The sequence below is a fragment of the Lutra lutra genome, chromosome 16, assembly GCF_902655055.1.
Source record: "Lutra lutra chromosome 16, mLutLut1.2, whole genome shotgun sequence".
In the NCBI taxonomy this organism is placed as follows: domain Eukaryota; kingdom Metazoa; phylum Chordata; class Mammalia; order Carnivora; family Mustelidae; genus Lutra; species Lutra lutra.
In genome coordinates, this window is record NC_062293.1 from 6510093 (window position 1) to 6531646 (window position 21554).

Genomic DNA, 21554 nt, shown 5'->3' on the forward strand with positions numbered 1-21554 from the left:
CCCGCAGGAGCAAGGGAGTATTGAGGGTTGTGGGTTCAGAGAGCTGTTTCTGGGAACCAGAGCCTCCTGGGTCTCCTCTTCTCCCTTTCTCTCCATTCCTCACCACCACATCCTCATGTGTCTGCTGCGTCCTGATGCTCAAGGTCAAGTCTTGACTGGAGGACAGGAGACTGGGGCCCTCGGTTCCGGACCTTCCAGCCCTGGTACCATTCAGCTTTGAGACTGATATTGATTTCTGAGGCCACAGAACCTGAGCACAAAGGCAGGTGGGGGCAGAACCTGGGCTCCTGTCCAGGAGGAAACTCCTGCCAGTCACCGTGTCCCTCCTACAGGTCCCTGCTCGGCAGCGTCCACTTCCTGCTCCTCATTCTGCTGAAGGTGCCCCTGTTTCTGATGATGCTCAGTGCCGTGTTCTGGGTCAACAGGCCTCAGTGGGCAATTTGTGGGCACCAGAGTCAGCCTGATGAAGACAACCTTCAGCCCTCCTTGCCCATCGATATCCTGTCCAGAGACAACACCACTCAGACTAGGAGAGGAAGAACTTCTGGACCCAGACCTGTCTCCTCTCCCCTTATTGCCAAAAACTGGTAACAAACAAATCATTCAATACTTGAATGAAGCAATGAGATCCATCACACACACAAGTCGATGTGTGTGGTGTTTTGCTGGGGAGAATGGGGGAGGGACGCCCTAGGACTCCTAACTTGCTAGCAGAGAGCACCGAGCACAGCCCAGGTGACCAGAGAGCCCGAGGTGAGGGAAGGCCTGCTTTCCCATGACCTTGTCCTCCTGAGAACCCCCAGTGCAGGCTTTCAACTCAACATTCCTTCCTTCCTACAACCACTCACCAAATATTCACCAAGAGCCTGTGTAGTACCAGGCTTGTTTCTAGGTGCTGGGAAGAAAACAGTCAACAAAACAAGGCCTTTCTATTCTAATGGGTGGTTTTGAAAACTAAATCAGGAATACTGTTTTATAAGAAGAAGTGTCATGAAGAGGAATGGATGAGAGTTCAATGAATGGGGTGACAGAGGACAGGAACAGACTCCTTCATTATGATGATGATGATGATGATGATGATGATGATGATGATGATGTTCAGTTAATCACTGTAGAGCACATCATTAGTTTTCGATGTAGTGCTCAGGATTCATTAGTTGCATGGAGCACCCAGTGCTCATCACAACATGTGCGCTCGGTAAAACCCATCACCCGGCTATTCCATTCCCCCACCCACATCCCCTCTAAAACCCTCCGTTTGTTTCCCAGAGTCCATATTCTCTCAGGATTTGTCTCCTGTTGGGTGAGAGCCTCAGGCAGTTGAGGGAGGGAAGGTAGAAGGTCTGAACAAAGGCAAAGCTCAGGGCAAGGGAGGGTCCTGAGAGCCCAGTGGGCAGGAATCTGGGGGTCAGGTAGATGGATAGGCAAGGCAAGCAGATGGAATCCAGCAAAGAATTATGCACCGTGAGGGAGTGAGGTTTGTTCCAGGTAGAGAAGGCTGGTTCAGCTTTGAAAAATGAATCATTTTAATCCACCATACCAAAGTAAGGAGGAGAAAAATCATAGGATCATATCAAATGACACTGGAAAAACATATGACAAACTCTAATACCCACTCATGATGGAAAAGAAACTCATAAAAAAAGAGTATTTTTAAGAAGGAATTTCTTAGTTTTAAGAAGGAATAAGAATGAATTTCCTCCAGTTGATAAAGATCATCTAAATGAAAAATACAGCTAACATTGTAGTTAGCGATCAAAAACTAAGTTTTCCCTGTGTAAAGACCTATTTAGCTAGAGCGGCTCCATCTCAGTTAAAAATCATTTTGTTGTTTGTGCAGTAAAACTTAAATTGATCCCCCCCCAGAGAAACTTACTTAAAAGTAAGTCCAGGAAACCAGTAAAATGTAGTCGGCTAGTTCCTGATAACAGAGCCCAGAATACAAGGACGAGTCAGGCCAGATGGAGACATCTGATCAATACGAAGTACTGTTTGTAACAGTGAGAAGGTCTTGCCCAAACCAAAACGACTCCATCTTGGGAAGGATGACGATCTTATTATTCACACTGAATATGTTAACTGACTAAGCCTTCCCAGAAAGTACTGTTTGTAACGGTTCCTGGTATGGGGTAATCTTGAATAACAAGTCAGCAGACCGATGAAACTAGCCAATCAGCAAGAAACACACAAACCGGGTGGGTGAGATACCAAGATATGGGTTGCAGTTTTACCCAATAAAAGGTAGCCTGTAAGACTGGGAGGGGTCGTTGTCTTTGGAGACGGTCCTGGCCGGTCAGTCTGACTTCTAATGCTTAGCATAGAATGAAGCTTTGCATAACTTTAACTTTGTTTCAGTCTCCTTCCCCTGGCGGATCAGTCTGACTTCTTATACTTGGCATAGAATACAGCTTTACATAACTTTCACTCTGTCTCAGTCTCATTCCTCTGATAATGGACCCAACACCTGTAAGATCCTGAGCAAGGCCGAGATGCCCCCTCTCACCATGTAGTCATCTTAGCCATGGAAATTCTGGCCATTGCCGTAAGTCAGATAAAGAAATAAGGGCATAGAGAATGGAGAAGAAGAATAAAGCTGACCCTGTTTGCAGATGACATAATTGTCTATGTAGAAAATCTCAAGCAATCTACCACACCTCATAGAACTAAGAGGTGAGTTCAGCAGGTCATGGGATACAAGATGAACGCACATCAGTCAATCACATGTCCATATACTAACAAGTGAACATATGGAAACCTGAATTAAAAATGCATTCCATGTACACCTTACTCTAAAGAAAATGAAATACTTAGGTATAAGCAGAACCAAATATGTCCTGGATATGCATGCCCCAAATGACAAAATGCTGTTGTCGGAAATCAAAGAAAATTTATATAAATAGAAGGCCATTTTCCCTATACCTGAGTTCTCATCTATCTGACTGAAAACCAAATATCTTTTTTCCATGGGTCTCCAGAATTTCCATGAGCTCTGGTCCTCTGTCTGGAGGGATCTGGAGGGATCATGACAGGCCTTGATACTCGACTACAAAAGACATTACTTTTTTTTAGTTTTTTAACTTAAATACAGTTAATTAACATATATTGTATTTTAGATTCATAGGTAGGAGTTAGTGAGTCATCAGTCTTACATCACACCCAGGGCTCATTACATCACCTGCCCTCCTTAATGTCCATCACCCAGTTACCCCAAGCCCCCAACCCACCCCCTTCAGCAAACCTCAGTTTGTTTCCTATGCCCAAGAGTCATCACTAGCCATCAGGGAGATTCAAATTAAAACCACATTGAGATACCACCTTACACCACTTAGAATGGCCAAAATTAGCAAGACAGGAAACAACATGTGTTGGAGGGGATGTGGAGAAAGGGGAACCCTCTTACACTGTTGGTGGGAATGCAAGTTGGTGCAGCCACTTTGGAGAACAGTGTGGAGATTCCTCAGGAAATTAAAAATAGAGCTTCCCTATGACCCTGCAATTGCACTACTGGGTATTTACCCCAAAGATACAGATGGAGTGAAAAGAAGGCCATCTGTACCCCAATGTTTATAGCAGCAATGGCCACGGTCGCCAAACTGTGGAAAGAACCAAGATGCCCTTCAACGGACGAATGGATAAGGAAGATGTGGTCCATATACACTATGGAGTATGATGCCTCCATCAGAAAGGATGAATACCCAACTTTTGTAGCAACATGGACGGGACTGGAAGAGATGATGCTGAGTGAAATAAGGCAAGCAGAGAGAGTCAATTATCATATGGTTTCACTTATTTGTGGACCATAACAAATAGCATGGAGGACATGGGGAGATGGAGAGGACAAGGGAGTTGAGGGAAATTGGAAGGGGAGGTGAACCATGAGAGACTATGGACTCTGAAAAACAACCTGAGGTTTTTGAAGGGGTGGGGGGTGGGAGGTTGGGGGAGCCAGGCGGTGGGTATTAGGGAGGGCACGGATTGCATGGAGCACTGGGTGTGGTGCAAAAACAATGAATACTGTTACGTTGAAAAGAAATGAAAAAAAAATTTTTTTTTTAAAGGCATTTGTAGTTCTCAACCTCCAGAATGAGGATGAAGGTAACACCCAGAGCACACTTGGGGCAGTTCTTCAAGCCACCAAAAGATGGCGATAGTGACCATTTGCAGAACTGGGCTTCCCTTCAGCAAAGACTTAAAAATAATTCTCCTCTAACAGGATTGCTTCTCAGCTGCTGAGTAACCTGGGATGATTCAAATACTCTGATCCTGGCTACCCCAGGGGTTAGAACTAGACCCACTGTATCCTGATGACCTATCCTCCTTCGGCTCAGTCCTACAGCCTGCTTCCCTCCCCACTCCCCATCCTGCTCATCAGCCTGAGCTGTGTCTCCCTGGGCTCAACTAGAGGTGGACCCAGACATTTACAGCCCAGAGCTTGAGATGCAGCCAGGGGTCTGGAGCCCAAAGGGTAGTTCAGACTAGAATAAGTCAGGACCCTCACCACCTATGACAGGGGAGGGTATAGAACCAGCCAGAAAGGACACCTCGGACTCTAGCCCACTGCTTCAGCTTTATTGAGAAGCAGTGCCCCATGGCTCTTCTGGAATTCGTACTTCCTGGAAGAGGTCAATAGACCCAGTGCCCCCTCCTGACCATGGTCAGCTGACATGGACCTAGGTATGGTGACATCTGGTGATGCTTCCTCTTATTGCCCAGGAGTGAGGGAAGCAGCTCTTTTAAGGACTCCCTGGGATCTGTGCCAGCAAGGTCTAAGGAAAGGTGGCTAAGGGGATGGGAAACAAGGAGACATCGTGCCAGGACCAAGAAGATGCGCAGAAATGGGCAGGAGGTTGGGGTGGGAGGGTCTATCTTGCTGTGCAGGGAGAGAAGCCTGCCCTTTGGTTCTGGCTGGTCTCCCGTAGGCAGTGTCAATTGTCGTCTTTAACATTATATCTAAATTGAATTATCAATACAATCACAGGGCTGCCCTGACTTAAATGTTCATCTTGCTATTTCTACATGTGTCTTATTCCAACCAACCACAAGTGAACTAACTTTGTGATTCAGGAATCATTTTTCTAGACCAATTAATTATGCCCTATGACCACTTGCATGTCCAAAAGTTGACCCATGAGCACGCCCATGAGCCGTGGGCACACAGCGCAGGCACCTCTCCCAGTGTCCTAGAGATAAGCTGATGCCCATGGGGACACTGTCAAAGACTGGGGACACCTGAGGCTCCATGTGCAGGCTGACCGGGGAGCTCTTCATCCTCCTGGCTAACATTGGGACCCAAGCTAAGCACTTACCTCTTCCCACTCTCAAATAGCCCAGAATGTTTGTAACCCTACTTTGACATCCCTCTTTTTTTCAGATGCTGAGATCTTCACCAAAAAAAAAGTCTCCCAGATGTCTCTGAACCTCACAGAGATCCTGAAGCCAAAGAGGAGTAAAGCAGATACTTCTGATTCCAGCCCAAGGAAAGCCAGTAACATTTGCCTCTAACTTGGCCTTTGCTTCATCACTATTTCCCTCGCAAAACGCAGACCCAGTTCACGTGGGGGTGGTCCCCAAGCTCTTCCATGCTCAGCATGCTGACATCCTGGATGTTTTCTCTATGTTTCTCTGTAGCAGCCCCTTGAAACACCTGCATTCCATCAGCTCTAGGAGATGTCCTGTCAGGTCACGCTGCAGGTGAGAGGAATTGATGAGGTTTTGGATCTTCCTGTTGCATCCTCACAGGGATCTTCCTGAATGAGGTCCTCGTGTGCAGGCTTGGTGTTGAAGAAGTCAATTGCCACAGGGTCAAATACACACGTGTGTCAGTGAGGGTTCTCTGGACAAACAGGACCAGTAGGAGAAGCATGCCTATGACAAGTTCATTAAAGGAATAGGCTCCCATGGTGATGGGAGCTGAGGAGTACCCAAGAGATCTGGTGGTGAAATCCATTCTGAGTTCAAGGGCCTGAGAGCCGGAGTACAGAGGTTGAGAAGAGATGGACGTCCCAGCAGAAGTCATCAGGCAGCAAAGCGCGAATTCCTCCTTCCTCTGCTGGTCATCCACTTCTACTCAGACCCTCAACAGATTGGATGGGATGAGGCCCACCCACCCCAGAGAGGGCACCTACCTCACTGAGTCCATGGATTCAAATGCTCATCTCCTCCAGAAACATGCTTCCAGATACACCCAAGATCATCTTCCATCTGAGCAGCCCGTGGACAGTTAACCTATACCGTGAACCATCACACTGCAGGCTCAAACCTGAACTCAAATTTCTGTTGTAATTGCTCTGTGTACCTGGTGGGTCTTCCAGCTTCTCAGCTCAGCCAAGAGCTGCAGAAACTCAAGTTTGTAGAAAAGGAAGATGCACTGGGAAGTGAAAGAGAGATGGAAGAGAAAGTGGTGGGCTGAGAAGACTGAAGAAACCCTGAGCCCTGTCAAGTTTCTCAAGATGTGTTACAATGGCTACCAGCTGCCTGACAAACACTCTCATTCTGCAGACCCTCTCCTGGGTCTGAAGATGGAACTCCCTCTTGCTGGTTGCTGGCCACTCTCTGCCTGCCAGCATCATGGTCTGAGGGAAAGGCACTTGAGCAGTCAAACCAGAGGAATCTGCATTCCATCCTGATATCATCACTCAAAATATGCTTCTGGCTAGATTATTGATGTCTGAGCTTTAGGCAGGGTAACTAGTTGCGGGGAAGATTACGGAAACTCTTTGCTATGTGAGAGAAAACCAGTGAACATCTACACCCCCCACCCAAATCAAGCAAAGTTTCAGAGGTATACTTTCGTGTTTTGATATTTGGTTTTTAAAATCTTTTATTGGAGTGTCACAGGGGAACAGGAAATTGCACAAATATAAATACACAGATATCTGATATTTTAGGAATCATATCCTTTCATAGCTTCCACTCAGATCAGATATCCACATCCCTTGGCAGGGGTCCTCTATATTGTGTCAGGGTGGGTGTGTGGTCCCCAGATATGGCAGAAACAATGGGACACAACCTCCAAGGAAAAATCATAAATATAATCGTAAATATATTTTGCCTTGCTCTTTCTTGGTTCACTCTCCACAGGAGAAGCTGGACGATCATGCAGACACTCGAGCAGTTGTATTGGGGGAGGAGCTAAGGACTCCTGCTAACTCCCAAGTGGACGTGTTGTCTCTGAAGCAGATCCTTCAGGCCAGTCCAGCCTTCCAATGAGTATAGCCCGGTCAACATCTTGACCACAATGTTGTGAAAGAGACACACTGAGCCACAACCACCCAGATAAGCCACTCTTAGATTTGTGACTTTCAGGAAGTGTAAGATAATGAATATTTATTGTTTCAGCCACCAAGTTTTGGGGAATTTGTTATACCACCATAGATATTGCATCTCGTTGGACCACAGTTGTCTAGGGCCATGTCTGTAGCCAATTTTGTGTTTATTCATTCACTCAATCACTCATTCACTCCTTCTGTGAACAGTTATCAGAAGCCGACCATTGGTCACAAAGTGCAGTTGGCCCCTGGCTCGTTGTGTGATGAATGAAGCAGACCCAGAATGCTGCTATGATATGAGATCTATCCCAGTGGGGGAGATGCACAGAGACCACCCAAGGAAACTTATGGACAAGGTTTGGTGAACTATGGAGGAAACAAATAAGGGATGGTGACTGAGACAACAGAGTGATCCTAGGAAGAGTGATTGGGGAGGCCTTTCTAAGGGAATACATCGAAGGTGAAATCTATAAAGTAAGATGGAAGAAGCAGTGAGAAGAGGTGGGCAGAGGATCCAAGGAGAGGGACAAAGAGATGCTAAGGCCCTGGGGAAGGATGGGCTCCAAGGCTAGAGCATTGGGCACATTGGGGAAGGGGAGCAAGATAGAAATGCAGAACCCAGCAGTGGCTGGGCCACTCAGGCCATGTAAGCCAAGCAAGGACAGGGATTAGTGGGGGAAGGGTAGTGTCGGGACAAAGGGTGTACTGGCTACTCCTGAGTTTCGTTGAAGTTCTCTCTTGCTGATGAGTGGAAGAGAGGGAGGACAAGGCACAAGGGGACTGGGAGGAATAAGAATGTCACCATTGTCCTGAGAGGGGAGAGGATTGTTGTAATGCCAGGAGGAAGAGAGGATATGGGCAGGTGGAGATGCTAGAAGAAATATTAATGGGGAGGAGCAGAGAGAAGAATATTTGGTAATGGATCTGATTGCAATGACTCTGGGAATATTGTGGCCTTAGATCAGGATAAGATAGTGTGGAGGAGGAGCAGATCTGGGCAGAGAGTGTTTAGGGGGAAATTGATAGACTTGATTGAGTATGAAAAGTTTGAGAAGTTGGCATAACCCAGGCAAGATGTTGGGTCCTGCACCATGACTTGCGTCCCTACCATTTCCAGCGTAAATTCATCCCAAACCCATCATGTCATGAGAATTAGCCACCCTGAGTTAGGACAGACCCACCTCCCCACCTCCTGGCAAGGACCATCCCCCAACTCTGCTCCTGGAAGAAGCCCCCGGTCACCATGTGAACCCAAAATGGACACTGGCAGCCAGTGTTTTGTCAGACCACCCTCTTGTTACACCATGGCCTTTGTGCCACTGGATAGAGAGGAGAAGCCCAGTCTCAACTTCACATGGCCCCAACGTCCCATCAGCTCCTTCAGTCTCTGGACCGCCTTGTCCATTGGCAGTCCTCTACCCTGAGAGTCACAATAGAGTGGACTTTGCAAAGAAGAAAGAGTCAAGGTGAGGTGCGCATGGGGTTGGTGATGGCCGTTCCATGTGCATTTTTCAGAACAGGGAAACACACAGGAGGGAAGAAAGTCTGGGGATTTGTACCCTGGTTAGAAACCCAGCACCCAAATGGAACCTTTGAAGGCATCAGAGGTCACAGTTCCAACTTGTGTGGCCAAGGAGAGCAGGGGTCCCATGGGGATTGTGGGTGCTTGGAGCTGCAGGCTGGGGGGTCCTAACATCACTGTGGTCACGGCTGATGCCTGAGAGGATGGACTGTTAGGGGCTCCACCCCGGACATGATCTATCCTGACCAAAAGGAAATGACATGTCATAGGGGTGGGGACATTCCCCTGAGGAAATGCTCATAGTGTTGCTCCATTGTAAGGGGCGCGTGTGGACAGTGAGAGGAGCAGATGTTGGCTACGGAAGGGGACTGCCATCCCAGTCCAGTCCTGGACCAGGAGCTGTCTTGTCATCGGGACTGAGTGGATCTGGGGCACCAGATCCAGGATTCTGCCTCAGCCTTTTCTGCTTCTGTCCCCAAACTTCCTGCACCCCAACCAGCTTGAGTCAGCGTGGAAGAAGATTGTAAGAACAAACACAGGCAGGACAAGGAAGCAAAGAGGACCCAGAAAGAAGAAGTGGGCCTTGCAGAGAAGACCCTCTGTTAGGAGGCTTGAAATCATCCCCCGTCAGGAGCCTGGCATTTCTGTGGGTGACATCTGTGCTGCAGACATGAACCCAGAGGACAGGAGGCCGTGGCTGCCTGCAGCGCTGCTCCTTCTGCAGGTCCCAGGTGAACCGGACTGAGCCTGGGCAGAGAAATCTGCCCTGAGTGGGAAAGAGGGAGACAGGGGGACGGGGGTGTGAGGCAGCCCAAAGGGAGGAGGAGGATGTGGGAGGGAGGACGGAGAGCAGAGAAGATTCTCAGATCGACCAGCACCGTCTCAGCAGTGACCAGGAGGATTCAGTGCATAAGCCGGTGAGTCATGTCCACTGCCAGAAAGAGCGGCCCTGACAAGAGGGGAGGCCAGTGACCAGCATTATTGTAGTGTCACAGTCAGAAATGACATCTCCGTGCATCACACACACACACACACACACACACACATCAGGACACACTCTCCTTGTGCCACGCTGTGAGGAGGGAGCTACAGCCATTCCCTCTGGTCTCAGGAAAGGCTCTCTCCTGCCAAGGCCTCCTTCAGACCCTGAGGGCCCTTCAGGGACTCAACAGTCAACTTGACCTCAGATCCCCTTGACCCAGGCCCCTCTGGTGAAGGGTCACCCTTGGCTGTGTTTTCCAGGTTGTTGGTCTCTGCGTGGCCCCACCTCCGTGATGAGCACCGTGGGGGGATCCGTGAGAGTGCAGTGTCAGTACGAGGAGAAATTCAGAGAGACTCCCAAATACTGGTGTAAGAGCCCATGTGTGTGGAAGATGGTAAAGACCAAAGGGGCAGACAGAGAAGTGAGGAAGGGCCGTGCGTCCATCAGGGACCATCCTGCAAACCTCACCTTCACAGTGACCTTGGAGAACCTTAAAGAGGATGATGCTGGAACATACCAGTGTGGGATTGGTACATCAGTCCTCCAAGGATATTTTCGTGACCGCACATTCCCAGTTTTGGTGTCTGTGGAACCAGGTGAGCTGTGCACATCCCTCCCCCGACACCAGCACCAGGGCTGCCTGAGACATGGGCTGATCACCCTGGCCCCAGCGGGAAAGAGGGGGGACGTGGGATAGAAGAGCAGGGTGAGGATGCACTGGGTGAGCAGGACACCAGGGGTGTGCCTGTGTGTGTCCATGGATGTGCGTATGCATGTTGTGTCTGTGTATATGTCCATGTGTGTCTAGATCTGTGTGCAGGCATTGTGTTGTCTGTACACTCACACAAGCACATGCACACCTCTGGTTGACCTCAGTGTGCCCTGCCCTGACACACTCTCACACCTAAAGCTCTCCCAGGGTGGGCAGTGCGAATGGCCCTGAATCTGGGGATGACTATCTGCCTTCCTGGCCTGCCAAGGGTCCTGACCATGCTGAAGGTGTCCTGAGCCTCTTCCTGGACCTTTCTCTGTCCTCCCAATGGGGAACGACCGTAGGGCACAGGCTCCTTTCCCTTACTGCCTGCCCAGGACCCCGGGGCTCTAACAGGACAACACTGTGTGCTGGATGGTTCCTGAGCACCAGCCTCACAGCTGTGATCCTGGGGGTCTGCACCAGCCTCGACGGGGGCCCAAGAAGGAGCCCCAGACCCTAATGTGGGGCTTCTGTGAGCATTTGGGGAACACCCTGCCCCTCCAGCTTGACCCTCCCCATTCCTTCTATCATCTTGTCCCCACAGGAAGGAACCCAGAGAAACTGGTGAAAGCTCCCCTCAGACAAAGGAGGGGAAAAAATGAGAAAAATGAGTTCTCAGGTCCTATGGCCCCAAATATACTTCCATGTGCTGCAAAGAATTCTTTACTAGAAACCTGTTTTTTGTTTCTCTGAGAACCACATGGAGTTCATCCTTCTGAGTGTTCAGGTTTTGTCTTGTGTTCTTACTCCGACGTTGGCCCTGGCTCCTCCAATGTCTTTCCTGCAGGTCGTCTCTCTCACATGGGACATTTCCCCCCCAGACCCCTTGTGGGCTCCTATTTAACAGCGAGGAGAGGAGTGTCCTCGGACACCACCCCCTGGAAGAGAAAGACCTTTGTCCAGTTGGCTCCAGGACAGGGAACGTTCTGTGTGGTATCCTGGGTGTGTGTCTGTCTCAGGTCTTTCTTTCTGTCTATCCTTCCATCCCGTGCCCACCCAGGTTCACAGTTCTGGCTTAGAGTTCGGGGGCTGAGTGCACTGAGTGCAGGATCCATCATTCAGTGGAGACTCTGCTGAGTCCCCTGTTTCATGGTCCTCACTCCAGACATCAGCCCTGCCTGAGGACCCGGCCTCCACCCCCAGCTCTGGATCAATCTCTGCAGAGGAAAGCTCAGCCCATCCTCTGCCAGGGGAAACCAGGGGCGGGTGACTGAGCCCAGAGACCTGAGCTCCTTCCACCCACTGTCCCATGCCCTGCTGGGAGATGCTCTGCCTCTGAAATCTCCCACCTGGCCAGGGTGGACCTGCAGAGAAGCCAGGGGAGGCCGGAGTTCCAGGCAGGCCTGGGTGTGGCTGTGGGCAGATGTGGAGCCCAGACGCCTGTCCAGATGGCCTGAGTGACCAGGACTATATGAGTCAGAGCCACACAGCTGACAGAGAGTGGGAGAGCCCGGGGGAGGACAGCAGGCCTGACGTGTGCTTCCCCCCAAGCCAGCACTGCAACCCTCAGCTTTGAGTGGCTCACCAACTTTCCAGAATTTTACGTGACCCTGCCTGCCCTCACATGGAGCACCATGCCCCTGCAGGAGTCTGCAAGTTCCAGCCAACGTCCTGGGTAAGGAGCTAGCAGCTGGAGACCTTTGACACCTGAGTGATTTCTGGGGAACACGGTGGACAGATGTGTGTGGGTGTGACTGTCATGACCTCGGTCCCACCTTTTTACCAATCCACACCTAACTGTGGAAGTCCTACCGTGTGCTGAGCGGCCTTCTACGGATACAGCCCTTGACCACTGAGACACAGTCCTGGTTTGACAAAAGTTGGGAAATTCACACAGTGGACAACTCAACCTGAGAACAGATGGGTCAGGGAGAGCATGTGCAGGAGAGCGATGGGGCGGGATTGCTCTTCAATACACAATGATCAGGGAGTCCGGGCCAGTGAGAGGACATTTCCCTGGAGACCTGTAGGATTGGGGAAGCCGGCACTCAAGTATCTACAGAAATCGGGCTCCGCGGACAGGGAAGACAAGTGCCAGTGTTGTGCAAAGGGGAACTTCAGAACGTAACCCAGGTCAGGTGCTCTGGGGGCCCCTGAGCTCTCTTCCCGGCTCCCTCCCAGCCCATCACTGGAGAGTCATCCTATTGAAGACGAGGCCACAGAGGGAGAGAAGAGGTGAGTGGGGTCATTCATTCCCTCCAGCATTAACCTCTGAATCTCAAGGGTAAGGTTTGGAGGGACCACACAGGTGCCAGATGGACCCTGGGACTGAAGCAAATACTCCATTCCCTCATGGGAAATACTGCTGATGGGAGAGCAGACATTACACAAGCAACCCAGCACTGATTTCTAGTCCATAGACAGGGTAACTGCCCATGGGGAGGGATTAGATAGAACTCTTTTCCCAGGCCAGGTCCTGCCTGCTTCCTGGGGTCTCCTCATGTCACTCCAATAGCCAGGCCCTCTCCATGTCCACATCCTGTCTCAAGGGCAATTGTAAGCCTGAGGGTCACAGAAGTGGTCTGATGATGGGGCAGTCCCAGGCATAGACCCACCTGGGCCTGATTTCCTTCTGGACTGCTGTGGCCTCAGGACATAGACACAGGGACAGAAGGAAAGTGGAGGGTACCAGGGCATTTCCCTGATGATGGGGCTCACGGCCTGTCACCATGTCCCCCACAGGTCCCTACTGAGCAGCATCTACTTTCCTCTCCTTCCTGGTCTTGCTGGAGGTGCCCCTGGTCCTGAGCATGCTCAGTGCTGTCCTCTGAGGGAACAGGCCTCAGAGGGCATCTGGGGGGACGTGGCATCAGCCTGATAAAGCCAGTAACGTCAACTGCCCATTAATGGATAGGAAGATGGGGTGCACAGGAAGACGGTGGGCATGACGAAAGGAATCCAGATTCATTGAAAACAAATGACAAAGAGCCTGTTTGGGTTTGGATTTCCTCAAATCTGATGGGGAGACAAGGACTTAGGTGCAATTAGTTTATGGAATGGTGATCCCAGGAAGCATAGGGAGGGAACAAGGGGATGGGTAAAGCCAATGAAGCGTGCTTTGATGGAGGAGCTATCACAGGGCAATTGGGCTCCATCACTGGGTATCCTCAGATGTGCTGTGTAGGACGCACCCCAGAGCTGTCTCACCGAGCCCTGAGGAAGCTGAGGCAGTGATCAACATCCATCTGTCCTCATGGTGGGGAAGATGGTGGGGCTTCCTGTTTCTCACAGACAATGAGGGACGTCCCCTTATCTAGAGAGAGTACTGCAGGCAGAGGGGCTTCTTATGCTCTCACAGAGTGATGAAGTAAGGCCCCTCATCTGGAGAAAGAGTATGGCAGGCAGAGGGTCCCTCCTGGGGACATGGATTCTGTGCCATTTACGGCCTGTTCTGCTCAGCAAGCTGAACTCTCTTATAGCTAAAGAGAGTCTTCAGGCAAAGAGGTGAGGGAGCTGGAGGGGGGAAACCACTGGCCGTTCCAAGACTGTCCACAGTTGGCCCGGAGTTCAAGTGGGCAAAGAGGATATGAGCCAGGGTGCCAAGCAGGTGTGCAAGAGGGTCCCAGTATGACGTGGGAGAGGATATCAGCCAAACCACAGGCTGAGAGCTAGGCGAGGGGCTGGCGACGTGGAGCGCTTCTAGAAAGGTCCCGTGTGGGGAGGGGACACAGCACTTGTGAGGAGCTGGCGTGGGGACAGTTACTGGGACCCACAAGTGAGAGGACTGGCCATGAGCTGAGTTTGGGGTGGTCACTTCTGGAGGCTGATGGAGGTTGTTGAGCAGTTTCACCAGAAGAGCTTCTCCAACGATCATATTGAAGCTGAGTCCAGACTAGGTTGAGAGAGGAGAGCTTTTATAAGGGAGCATTTCACCCTCAAAATCTGCCCCCGCAGGAGCAAGGGAGTATTGAGGGTTGTGGGTTCAGAGAGCTGTTTCTGGGAACCAGAGCCTCCTGGGTCTCCTCTTCTCCCTTTCTCTCCATTCCTCACCACCACATCCTCATGTGTCTGCTGCGTCCTGATGCTCAAGGTCAAGTCTTGACTGGAGGACAGGAGACTGGGGCCCTCGGTTCCGGACCTTCCAGCCCTGGTACCATTCAGCTTTGAGACTGATATTGATTTCTGAGGCCACAGAACCTGAGCACAAAGGCAGGTGGGGGCAGAACCTGGGCTCCTGTCCAGGAGGAAACTCCTGCCAGTCACCGTGTCCCTCCTACAGGTCCCTGCTCGGCAGCGTCCACTTCCTGCTCCTCATTCTGCTGAAGGTGCCCCTGTTTCTGATGATGCTCAGTGCCGTGTTCTGGGTCAACAGGCCTCAGTGGGCAATTTGTGGGCACCAGAGTCAGCCTGATGAAGACAACCTTCAGCCCTCCTTGCCCATCGATATCCTGTCCAGAGACAACACCACTCAGACTAGGAGAGGAAGAACTTCTGGACCCAGACCTGTCTCCTCTCCCCTTATTGCCAAAAACAAACAAATCATTCAATACTTGAATGAAGCAATGAGATCCATCACACACACAAGTCGATGTGTGTGGTGTTTTGCTGGGGAGAATGGGGGAGGGACGCCCTAGGACTCCTAACTTGCTAACAGAGAGCACCGAGCACAGCCCAGGTGACCAGAGAGCCCGAGGTGAGGGAAGGCCTGCTTTCCCATGACCTTGTCCTCCTGAGAACCCCCAGTGCAGGCTTTCAACTCAACATTCCTTCCTTCCTACAACCACTCACCAAATATTCACCAAGAACCTGTGTAGTACCAGTCTTGTTTCTAGGTGCTGGGAAGAAAACAGTCAACAAAACAAGGCCTTTCTATTCTAATGGGTGGTTTTGAAAACTAAATCAGGAATACTGTTTTATAAGAAGAAGTGTCATGAAGAGGAATGGATGAGAGTTCAATGAATGGGGTGACAGAGGACAGGAACAGACTCTTTCATTATGATGATGATGATGATGATGATGATGATGATGATGTTCAGTTAATCACTGTAGAGCACATCATTAGTTTTCGATGTAGTGCTCAGGATTCATTAGTTGCATGGAGCACCCAGTGCTCATCACAACACGTGCGCTCGGTAAAACCCATCACCCGGCTATTCCATTCCCCCACCCACATCCCCTCTAAAACCCTCCGTTTGTTTCCCAGAGTCCATATTCTCTCAGGATTTGTCTCCTGTTGGGTGAGAGCCTCAGGCAGTTGAGGGAGGGAAGGTAGAAGGTCTGAACAAAGGCAAAGCTCAGGGCAAGGGAGGGTCCTGAGAGGCCAGTTCCTGACGAGGTAGATGGATAGGCAAGGCAAGCAGATGGAATCCAGCAAAGATTTATGCACCGTGAGGGAGTGAGGTTTGTTCCAGGTAGAGAAGGCTGGTTCAATGTTGAAAAGTGAATCACTGTATCCCACCATACCAAAGTGAGGAGGAAAAAATCATAGAATCATATCAAATGACACTGGAAAAACATATGACAACCTCCAATACCCACTCATGATCAAAAAGAAACTCATAAAAATAAGAGTATTTTTAAGAAGGAATTTCTTAGTTTTAAGAAGAAAAAAGAAGGAATTTCCTCGATTTGATGAAGATCACCTAAAAGGAAAATACAGCTAACATTATAGTTAGTGATCAAAAACTGAGTTTTCCCTGTATGATCCTGAGCAAGGCCGAGATGCCCCCTCTCACCATGTAGTCATCTCAGCCATGGAAATTCTGGCCATTGCAGTAGGTCAGATAAAGAAATGAGGGGATAGAAGATGGAAAAGAAGAATAAAGCTGTCCCTGTCTGCAGATGACATAAATGTCTATGCAGAAAATCTCAAGCAGGGGCACCTGGGTGGCTCAGTGGGTTAAGCCTCTGCGTTCAGCTCAGGTCATGATCTCAGGGTTCTAGGATCGAGCCCTACATCGGGCTCTCTGCTCAGCAGGGAGCTGCTTCCCCACTCACTCTGCCTGCCTCTCTGTCTACTTGGGATGTCTTACTGTCAAATAAATAAAGTCTTAAAGAAAAAAAATCTCAAGCAATCTACAAAACCTCATAGAACTAAGAGGTGAGTTCAGCAGGTCATGGGATACAAGATGAACACACATCAGTCAATCACATGTCCATATACTAACAAGTGAACATATGGGAACCTGAATTAAAAATGCATTCCATGTACACTTACTCCAAAGAAAATGAAATCCTTAGGTATAAGCATAACCAAATATGTCCTGGATATGGATGTCCAAAATGACAAAATGCTGTTGTCTGAAATCAAAGAAAATTTATATAAATAGAAGGCCATTCTCCCTAAACCTGAGTTCTCATCTTTCTGACTGAAAACCAAATATCCTTTTTCCCTGGGTCTCCAGAATTTCCATGAGCTCTGGCCCTCTGTCTGGAGGGATCTGGAGGGATCATGACAGGCCTTGATACTCGACTACAAAAGACATTTCTTTTTTTTTTAACTTTTTAATAAAAGATTTTATTTATTTATTTGATAGACAGAGATCACCAGCAAGCAGAGAGGCAGGCAGAGAGAGAGGAGGAAGCAGGCTCCCTGCTGAGCAGAAAGCCTGATGCGGGGCTCGATCCCAGGAGCCTGGGGCCATGACCTGAGCCGAAAGCAGAGGCTTTAACTCACTGAGCCACCCAGGTGCCCCCAAAAGACATTTCTTAATTTTAGTTTTTTAACTTAAATTCAATTAATTAACATATATTGTATTCCTGGTTTCAGAGGTAGGAGTTAGTGAGTCATCAGTCTTACATCACACCCAGGGCTCATTACATCACATGCCCTCCTTAATATCCATCACCCAGTTACCCCATCCCCCCATCCCACTCCCTTAAGCAAACCTCAGTTTGTTTCCTATGCTCAAGAGTCTCTTATGTTTTGCCCAAAAGGCATTTGTAGGTCCCAACCTCCAGGATGAGGATGAAGGTAACACCCAGAGCACACTTGGGGCAGTTCTTCAAGCCACCAAAAGATGGCGATAGTGACCATTGGCGGAACTAGGCAGCCCCTTCAAGGACTTAGACAAGCAACAGCAATCAAACAATAAAGAGAAATAAAAGGTATCCAAATCGGCAAAGAAGAAGTCAGACTCTCTCTCTTCGCAGATGACAAGATTCTTTATATGGAAAACCCAAAAGACTCCACCCCCAAACTACTAGAACTCATACAACAATTCAGCAACTTGGCAGGATACAAAGTCAATGTACAGAAATCAGTGGCTTTCTTATACACTAACAATGAAAATACAGAAAGGGAAATTAGAGAATCGATTCCATTTACTATAGCACCAAGAACCATAAGATACCTGGGAATAAACCTAACCAAAGAGGTAAAGGATCTGTACTCGAGGAACTATAGTACACTCATGAAAGAAATTGAAGAAGACACAAAAAGATGGAAGACCATTCCATGCTCTTGGATCGGAAGAATAAACATTGTTAAAATGTCTATACTGCCTAGAGCAATATATACTTTTAATACCATTCCGATCAAAATTCCACCAGTATTTTTCAAAGAGCTGGAGCAAATAATCCTAAAATTTGTATAGAATCAGAAGAGACCCCGAATCGCTAAGGAAATGTTGAAAAACAAAAATAAAACTGGGGGCATCATGTTACCTGATTTCAAGCTTTACTACAAAGCTGTGATCACCAAGACAGCATGGTACTGGCATAAAAACAGACACACAGACCAGTGGAACAGAGTAGAGAGCCCAGATATGGACCCTCAACTCTATGGTCAAATAATCTTTGGCAAAACAGGAAAAAATATACAGTCGAAAAAAGACAGTCTCTTCAATAAATGGTGCTGGGAAAACTGGACAGCTATATATAGAAGAATGAAACTCGACCATTCTCTTAAACCGTACACAAAGATAAACTCAAAATGGATAAAAGACCTCAACGTGAGACAGAAATCCATCAGAATCCTAGAGGAGAATATAGGCAGTAACCTCTTCGATATCAGCCACAGCAACTTCTTTCAAGATATGTCTCCAAAGGCAAAGGAAACAAAAGCGAAAATGAACTTTTGGGACTTCATCAAAATCAAAAGCTTCTGCACAGCAAAGGAAACAGTCAACAAAACAAAGAGGCAACCCACGGAATGGGAGAAGATATTTGCAAATGACAGTACAGACTAAAGGTTGATATCCAGGATCTATAAAGAATTCCTCAAATTCAACACACACAAAACAGACAATCATATAAAAAAGTGGGCAGAAGATATGAACAGACACTTCTCCAATGAAGACACACAAATGGCTATCAGACACATGAAAAAATGTTCATCATCACTAGCCATCAGGGAGATTCAAATTAAAACCACATTGAGATACCACCTTACACCACTTAGAATGGCCAAAATTAGCAAGACAGGAAACAACATGTGTTGGAGGGGATGTGGAGAAAGGGGAACCCTCTTACACTGTTGGTGGGAATGCAAGTTGGTGCAGCCACTTTGGAGAACAGTGTGGAGATTCCTCAGGAAATTAAAAATAGAGCTTCCCTATGACCCTGCAATTGCACTACTGGGTATTTACCCCAAAGATACAGATGGAGTGAAAAGAAGGCCATCTGTACCCCAATGTTTATAGCAGCAATGGCCACGGTCGCCAAACTGTGGAAAGAACCAAGATGCCCTTCAACGGACGAATGGATAAGGAAGATGTGGTCCATATACACTATGGAGTATGATGCCTCCATCAGAAAGGATGAATACCCAACTTTTGTAGCAACATGGACGGGACTGGAAGAGATGATGCTGAGTGAAATAAGGCAAGCAGAGAGAGTCAATTATCATATGGTTTCACTTGTTTGTGGAGCATAACAAATAGCATGGAGGACAAGGGGAGTTAGAGAGGAGAAGGGAGTTGAGGGAAATTGGAAGGGGAGGTGAACCATGAGAGACTATGGACTCTGAAAAACAATCTGAGGGGTTTGAAGGGGTGGGGGGTGGGAGGTTGGGGGAACCAGGTGGTGGGTATTGGAGAGGGCACGGATTTCATGGAGCACTGGGTGTGGTGCAAAAACAATGAATACTGTTACCTGAATAGAAATAAAAAATAAAAAAAAAATAATTCTCCTCTAACAGGATTGCTTCTTAGCTGCTGAGTCCTCCCAGATGATTCAAACTCTGGTCCTGGCCACCCCAGGGGTTAGAACTAAACCCACTGTATCCTGATGACCTTTCCTCCTCTGGCTCAGTCCTATAGCTTGCTTCCCTCCTCAAGCCCCATCCTGTGCATCAGCCTGAGCTGTTGGCTTGCGAGTCACTGTGTCTCCCTTGGGCTCAACTAGAGGTGGACCCAGACATTCACAGTCCAGAGCTCAAGATGCAAGCAGGGGTCCGGAGCCCAAAGGGTAGTTCAGACGAAAATAAGTCAGGACCCTCACCACCTGTGCACAAGGAAGGATACAGAGCCAGGCAGAAAGGACACCTCGGACTCTAGCCCAGCACTTCAGCTTTATTGAGAAGCAGTGCCCACATGGCTTTTCTGGAATTCGTACTCCTTGGAAGAGGTCGATAGACCCAGTGCCCCCTCCTGACCACAGTCAGCTGACATGGACCTTGATATGGCGACATCTGGCGATGCTTCCTCTTATTGCCCAGAAGTGAGGGAAGCAGCTCTTTCAAGGACTCCCTGGGGTCCGTGCCAGCAAGGTCTAAGGGAAGGTGGCTGAGGGGATGGGAAACAAGGAGACATCGTGCCAGGACCAAGAAGATGGGCAGAAATGGGCAGGAGGTTGGGGTGGGAGGGTCCGTCTTGCAGTGCAGGGAGAGAAGTCTGCCCTTTGGCTCTGGCCTGGCCTCCCATTAACAGCTTCAAAAGTCATCTTTAACATTATGTCTAAATTGAATTATCAATACAATCACAGGGTTGCACTGACTTAGATGTTCATCCTGCTATTTCTTCATGTGTCTTATTCCAACCAACCACAAGTGAACTAACTTTGTAATTCAGGAGTCATTTTTCTAGACCAATTAATTATGCCCTATGACCCCTAATTTTGCATGTCCAAAAGTTGATTCATGAGCACGCCCAAAGGCCATGGGCACACAGCTCAGGCATCTTTCCCGGTGTCCTAGAGATAAGCTGGTGCCCATGAGGACACTATCAGAGACTGGGGACACTGAGGCTCCATGTGCAGGCTGACCGGGGAGCTCTTCATCCTCCTGGCTAACATTGGGACCCAAGCCAAGCACTTACCTCTTCCCACTCTCAAATAGCCCAGAATGTTTGTAACCCTACTTTGACATCCCTCTTTTTTTAGATGCTGAGAGCTTCACAAAGCAAAAGTCTGCTGAGAGGGCACCTACCTCACTGAGTCCACAGATTCAAAGGCTCATCTCCTCCAGAAACATGCTCCCAGACACACCCAAGATCATCTTCCATCTGAGCCACCCATGGACAGTTGACCCATACCATGAACCATCACATTGAGGACTTACACCTGAAGTCAAATCTCTGTTGTAATTGCTCTGTGCACCTGGTGGGTCTTCCAACTTCTCAGCTCAGCCAGGAGCTGCAGAAACTGAAGTTTTTAGAAAAGGAAGATGCAATGGGAAGTGAAAGAGAGGTGGAAGAGAAGGTGGTAGGCTGAGAAGACTGAAGAAACCGTGAGTTCTTGTCAAGTTTCCCAGTATCTGTTACAATGGCCACCAGCTGCCTGACAAACACTCTCATTCTGCAGACCCTCTCCTGGGTCTGAAGATGGTGCTTCTCCCTCTTGCTGGTTGCTGGCCACTCTCTGCCTGCCAGCATCATGGTCTGAGGGAAAAGCACTTGAGCAGTCAAACCAGAGGAATCTGCATTCCATCCTGATATCATCACTCAAAATACACTTCTGGTTAGATTATTGGTGTCTGAGCTTTAGGCAGGGTAACTAGTTGCAGGGAAGATTACGGAAACTCCTTGCTATATGACAGAAAACCAATGAACATCTACACCTGCACCCAAATCAAGCAAAGTTTCAGAGGTTTACTTTCATGTTTTGATGTTTAGTTTTTAAAATCTTTTATTGGAGTGTCACAGGGGAACA

At 48.6% G+C, this 21554-nt stretch overlaps 2 protein-coding genes across 3 annotated transcripts in view; both read left to right on the plus strand.

The window, feature by feature from the left end:
- The window catches only part of LOC125086646 (CMRF35-like molecule 6), a 34492-nt gene extending 33848 nt beyond the window's left edge, over positions 1 to 644 (plus strand). For both annotated transcript variants that reach the window (XM_047705965.1, XM_047705966.1), the window contains exon 5: positions 333 to 644. In XM_047705965.1, coding sequence (XP_047561921.1) covers positions 333 to 591 — 259 coding nt within the window. In that variant the 3' untranslated portion in view covers positions 592 to 644. The remainder of the gene's footprint in view (positions 1 to 332) is intronic.
- Positions 645 to 10087: 9443 nt separating this feature from the next.
- LOC125087539 (CMRF35-like molecule 6) lies at positions 10088 to 15100 on the plus strand. The gene is made up of 5 exons (XM_047707970.1): positions 10088 to 10166; positions 10249 to 10368; positions 12018 to 12141; positions 12648 to 12701; positions 14746 to 15100. Exons 1-5 carry the CDS (start codon positions 10151 to 10153, stop codon positions 15098 to 15100), a joined length of 669 nt encoding a protein of 222 aa, XP_047563926.1. The 5' UTR covers positions 10088 to 10150.
- The last annotated feature ends 6454 nt before the right edge of the window (positions 15101 to 21554 follow it).